This window comes from Salvelinus sp. IW2-2015, linkage group LG34 (assembly GCF_002910315.2).
Source record: "Salvelinus sp. IW2-2015 linkage group LG34, ASM291031v2, whole genome shotgun sequence".
Taxonomy (NCBI): domain Eukaryota; kingdom Metazoa; phylum Chordata; class Actinopteri; order Salmoniformes; family Salmonidae; genus Salvelinus; species Salvelinus sp. IW2-2015.
In genome coordinates, this window is record NC_036873.1 from 2025785 (window position 1) to 2032039 (window position 6255).

The 6255-nt window shown below is 48.5% G+C and overlaps 1 protein-coding gene across 1 annotated transcript in view; it reads left to right on the forward strand.

Annotated features, from left to right (window-relative positions):
- The window catches only part of LOC111958355 (teneurin-3), a gene marked incomplete at its 5' end in the record, with an annotated part of 80464 nt that extends 74215 nt beyond the window's left edge, over positions 1-6249 (forward strand). Inside the window, 7 exon segments of the mRNA XM_070437240.1 lie at positions 384-609; positions 833-1161; positions 1280-1788; positions 2033-2312; positions 3204-3471; positions 4082-4212; positions 5476-6249. Coding sequence (XP_070293341.1) covers positions 384-609; positions 833-1161; positions 1280-1788; positions 2033-2312; positions 3204-3471; positions 4082-4212; positions 5476-6231 — 2499 coding nt within the window.
- Positions 6250-6255: the final 6 nt, after the last annotated feature.

Below are 6255 nucleotides of genomic sequence, written 5' to 3' on the forward strand. Positions count from 1 at the left end.
TTATGGATGGAGATGGAGGGAGGAGAAAGGAGAGGAAAAGAAGATGGGATGGGAGGAAAGGTGGAGGGGGAGTGATGGGAGAAAGAAGAGAGAGAGGAGAGAGAAGAGGAGAGAGAAGAGAGAGAGAACAATTACGCACAATTAATTAACTCTAATGTACATTAACAAATTCCAATGGAGCGCTAAACCAGGATTAACATTCCACTTCCTGAAAGATTTTCTCTCTTTTAATTGAGTTATCTTGACCTCCCTCCTCCTCCCTCTCTCCTTCCATCCCTCCCTCACCTCTCAGATCTAAACGCAGAACTCTGTTAAATGCACTCCACTGCATTAATTCTACAAGTGTTCTGTAATTATTGCCTTTGCCTGGCTCCTCCCTCCAGTCCATGGTGCTCCTGCTCCACAGCCAGCGTCAGTACATCTTTGACTACGACCTGTTGGACCGCCTGTCTGCTGTCACCATGCCGTCGGTGGCCCGTCACACCATGCAGACCATCCGCTCCCTGGGCTACTATCGCAACATTTACAACCCCCCGGAGAGCAACGCCTCGGTCACCGTCGACTACAGCGAAGACGGACAGCTCCTCAGAGTGGCCCACCTAGGGACAGGTCAGACAACTGTCAGAAGTGTTATGGTTGTGTTATGTGTTGAGTATGTCTAACGTCTTTGTCTCGTCTGTCATCAAGTACATTTTTTATTATCACAAAAAAAGAGAACATTTTCAGAAACTTCAAGAAAACTTCCCTAAAACTGTATTGCCATTCAACAAAATTTGCTAGGAATTTATGTTGGTGTTGTACACAGAATAACCACCCACTTCTATATCAACAGGTCGTAGAATTCTCTACAAGTACCGACGACAGAACAAAATGGCGGAGATCTTGTATGATTCTACGAGGGTTAGCTTCACCTACGATGAGACAGCCGGTGTGCTGAAGACGGTGAACCTCCAGAGTGAAGGGTTCATCTGTTCCATCCGGTACCGGCAGATTGGACCGTTGGTGGACCGGCAGATMTTCCGGTTCAGTGAGGACGGCATGGTGAACGCACGGTTTGATTATACCTACGACAACAGCTTCCGGGTCACCAGCATGCAGGCTGTCATCAACGAGACGCCGCTGCCAATCGACCTCTACCAGTTTGACGACATCTCCGGGAAGGTGAGGTTCTTCAATCACGTCTAAAACCTTTTAAAAACCTTTCTCACATTTCATTATTTTACTGAAAGTGTGTGATTTAAATGCACTTTAAATAAATAAAGTTTCATCTGATTTGAAGGTGGAACAATTCGGAAAGTTCGGTGTGATCTACTACGACATCAACCAGATCATCTCCACGGCCGTCATGACCTACACCAAGCACTTCGACGTCCACGGRCGGATCAAGGAGATCCAGTACGAGATYTTCAGATCCCTCATGTACTGGATCACCATCCARTATGACAACATGGGCCGGGTGACCAAACGCGAGATCAAGATCGGACCGTTYGCCAACACGACCAAGTAYGGTTACGAGTACGACGTGGACGGTCAGCTCCAGACGGTCTACCTCAACGAGAAGATGATGTGGCGCTACAACTACGACCTGAACGGCAACCTCCACCTGCTCAACCCGGGTAACAGYGCCCGGCTCACCCCGCTACGCTACGACCTCCGAGAYCGCATCACRCGGCTCGGGGACGTCCAGTACCGGYTGGACGATGACGGGTTCCTGAGACAGAGAGGAGCTGAGATCTTTGAGTACAACTCCAAGGGCCTTCTAGAACGCGTCTACAGCAAAGGCAACAGGTTAGTTGGACGATTGGTGACCTTACCTGACTGTACCATCCATACCCCACTGTAAACATACACCCGAACTTGGACCACTGACGTTTTTTTGCGGGGGGGTAAATATGTATTTCATTTGTATTGTGTTGTTTGATGATAATTCTTGTAAATGTGTAAATTGTTTCAAATAATTCACTGCTATTAATACTCTGTAATGTTTCCTAATTGTAAAATCTCTCTTCCTCTCCCTCCCTTCCCCCAACAGTTGGACCATCCAGTACCGCTACGACGGGTTGGGCCGCCGTGTGGCCTCCAGAACCAGCCTGGGCCAGCACCTGCAGTTCTTCTATGCAGACCTGAACTACCCGACCAGGATCACGCACGTCTACAACCAYAGCAGCTCAGAGATCACATCTCTCTACTAYGACCTGCAGGGACACCTCTTCGCCATGGAGATCAGTAGCGGAGAGGAGTTCTATATCGCCTGTGACAACACCGGAACCCCTCTAGCAGTGTTCAGTAGTAATGGGCTTCTTTTGAAGCAGGTAAGGTTTCAGACCAGTTGGAAAGGGCCTTGGTGGTACAGTCCCGATCCTCTATGTGATGTTAGTTGGATAGCAGGTAAGGTTTCAGACCAGTTGGAAAGGCCTTGTGTACAGTACCCGATCCTCTATGTGATGTTAGTTGGATAGCAGGTAAGGTTTCAGACCAGTTGGAAAGGCCTCATGTACAGTCCCCGATCCTCTATGTGATGTTAGTTGGATAGCAGGTAAGGTTTCAGACCAGTTGGAAAGGCCTTGTGTACAGTCCCCGATCTCCTATATGATTTTAGTTGGATAGCAGGTAAGGTTTCAGACCAGTTGGAAAGGCCTCGTGTACAGTCCCCGATCCTCTATGTGATGTTAGTTGGATAGCAGGTAGGTTTCAGACCAGTTGGAAAGGCCTCGTGTACAGTCCCGATCCCTCTATGTGATGTTAGTTGGATAGCAGGTAAGGTTTCAGACCAGTTGGAAAGGCCTCGTGTACAGTACCCGATCCTCTATGTGATGTTAGTTGGATAGCAGGTAAGGTTTCAGACCAGTTGGAAAGGCCTTGTGTACAGTCCCCGATCCTCTATGTGATGTTAGTTGGATAGCAGGTAAGGTTTCAGACCAGTTGGAAAGGCCTCGTGTACAGTACCCGATCCTCTATGTGATGTTAGTTGGATAGCAGGTAAGGTTTCAGACCAGTTGGAAAGGCCTTGTGTACAGTCCCGATCCTCTATGTGATGTTAGTTGGATAGCAGGTAAGGTTTCAGACCAGTTGGAAAGGCCTCGTGTACAGTACCCGATCCTCTATGTGATGTTAGTTGGATTTTATGTCCAATAAAAGCTAGTCTAAATCTACCTTTCCAGCGAGGTGTTAGTTATTCAATGTATTTTGTGATAATTTTCTAGGTGCAGTACACGGCCTACGGCGAGGTCTACTTTGACTCCAACCCCGACTTTGTCCTGGTGATCGGCTTCCACGGGGGTCTCTACGATCCCCTGACGCGCCTGCTGCATTTCGGGGACCGGGACTATGACATCCCGGCGGGGCGCTGGACCACCCCAGACATCGGGACGTGGACGAGAGTCGGGAAAGAYCCGGCGSCRTTCAACCTGTACATGTTCCGGAACAACAACCCTGTCAGCAAAGTTCACGAGGTCAAGGAGTACGTCACAGGTGGGAGACGGTGAATTCACTCTAGTTGACTGCTTATAGCTTACGTAAGACATAAACCTTCTCGATGGTTTATAGAAGAACGAGTATGTCACAAATGGAGTGCATCACAGATAAGAGACTGTGATGCGACCTATAATGCACTCTGATTTACTCCCTACAGCTTAGCCAAGCAGATACAAACCAATGTACTGCAATGCACAGAACCATGGTCTCATTATATTTGTCTGGCACCTTGCCATGTAGAACGGTAAGGCCTGTTACGGCAATACAGTAGGGACAGGTTGTCATTGCATGATGACCATAGATAAACAGTCTATTGTGAATAGACTATTAGTATGAATATTTTATGGCTGTGAACTTTAGTAATTGTCTAGCGGTGGCATATTACCTCATTGCTATGCATCACMATGATATTGCTATTGTTTTCAGCAGTTACCCTTTCCACATGATWATAGTTCTGGCTAAACATGAAAGGTATGACTCGAAATGACTATTTTCCCCTCGGGACAATMCAGTTTGTCCTATCCTAATCTGAAACATTGGGACATAATATCCCTCAGGGCCCTATTCTCTCATAGTCACAATGTAATTCACTTTTCCATGGTTGCAGATGTCAATATCTGGCTGGTGACGTTTGGGTTCCACCTTCACAACGCCATCCCCGGGTTCCCCATCCCCAAGTTCGATCTCACACAGCCGTCCCTGGAGATGAAGAAGAGCCAGCTCTGGGACGACCTGCCGGTATGTAGTATCCCTCCGCCTTCCTACCTCCCTCCACCCCTCCATCCTCCCCTATCCCTTCCTCCCTCCCTTCCGCTTATTTACTCTGTATCACCACTATCGTACTATCTGCCTCTCTCTGGGGTTAATTTACCCTCTATCTCCACTGTCATATCCCTTCGCCTCATTCTGGTTTATTACAACCTTCCGGTATAACGTATCCCTCCGCCTCCCTCCCTCTAGTCTAGTTTATTTACCCTATCTCCACTGTCATATCCCTCCACCTCGCTCTGCGGTTTATTAACCTTAGCTAGCTATCTCCACTCTCATTTCCGTACTGTGGTTGTACTGACGAACTGAAACTACGAGCACAATCTCACAGCACAGCTGGCTGGAAGACCAACCAACCCACCGTGTTGATTTAGCTTGTTATGACGCACCGCCAGTGAAGAAGAGACCAACAACGTTCAGGGTGGTCCACAGTTCACCCACGGCTACAAAGTACAGAGAAATCACACACACACACACACACCAATTATACCGCAGCTGAATCATCCTCCGGTTTGTCTTTAAATAAAGTCGTTATACATACGTATTTGAAATGCAAATGAGTCCCTTATTAGTTTAACTACGTTACCATGACTGTCGCTTCTTCTTCTTCTCTCTGTGTGAAATTAACAAGCTGTGCTGTTGCTCCTCACAAACCCAACAATCCCATATTTCTAAAAAATATATATAGAAAACAATAAAGCATTGATCTAAAAAACGACTTTTTTGTTGTCGTTGCAGTTGTGTTTTTTCTCATGACAAACAAACAAAGTTCTCCCTGTGATCTTTTTCTTGCTAAAACAATATTCCGTGTTTTGTCTCCATATAAATAGGACATTTCTAGAAGAAAGGGAACCTTTGAATGACTGAAGCTGGGACACTTCTTCACCATGTCAATCTGGGATTTGGTTTCATATTGTCCCTCGTTTTTTGGAGAATAATTTCGTTTTTTTTTGTTGATAAAACAGTACTAGGGGAATAGCCGCCCACCGGTCACAGACATCAATTACAACATATATTCTACATTGATTCAACGTAATTTCATTGAAATGACATGGAAACAATGTGGATTTAACCACAGTGTGCCCAGTGGGTAAAGAAACACAACAGGCTTTACATACTGAGGCTAGAGCATGACAAGGAGAGAGAGTTTGGATTTGATATCTGTGTAACTTGGACTTTTCTCTCCTCTCTCTCCTCCCTCTCTTCTCCCCCTTCTCTGACTCCTCCCATCAGTCCATCTCGGGGGTGCAACAGGAAGTGACCCGGCAAGCCAAGGCTTTCCTGTCCTTCGAGAGGATGCCGGAGATCCAGCTGAGCCGCCGGCGCTCCAACCGGGAGAAACCCTGGCTGTGGTTCGCCACCGCCAAGTCGCTGATCGGTAAGGGTGTTATGTTGGCGGTGACGCAGGGCCGTGTGGTCACCAACGCTCTGAATATCGCCAACGAGGACTGCATCAAGGTSGCCGCCGTCCTCAACAATGCGTTCTACCTGGAGGACCTACACTTCACGGTGGAGGGACGCGACACGCACTACTTCATCAAGACCAGCCTCCCGGAGAGCGACCTGGGAGCGCTGAGGCTGACAAGCGGGAGGAAGTCGCTGGAGAACGGAGTCAACGTGACTGTGTCYCAGTCCACCACCGTGGTGAACGGCAGRACTCGGCGCTTCGCCGAYGTGGAGCTGCAGTACGGCGCWCTRGCGCTCCACGTGCGYTACGGSATGACTCTGGACGAGGAGAAGGCGCGTGTKCTGGAGCAGGCCAGGCAGAAGGCGTTGKCGAGTGCYTGGTCCAGGGAGCAACAACGGGTGAGGGAGGGGGAGGAGGGAGTGAGGCTGTGGACGGAGGGGGAGAAGAGGCAGCTGCTGAGCGGAGGGAAGGTKCTGGGCTACGATGGGTACTACGTCCTCTCCATAGAGCAGTACCCCGAGCTAGCAGACTCCGCTAACAACATCCAGTTCCTCAGGCAGAGCGAAATAGGGAAGAGGTAACAGACAGAATCCTCGGCACTGGCC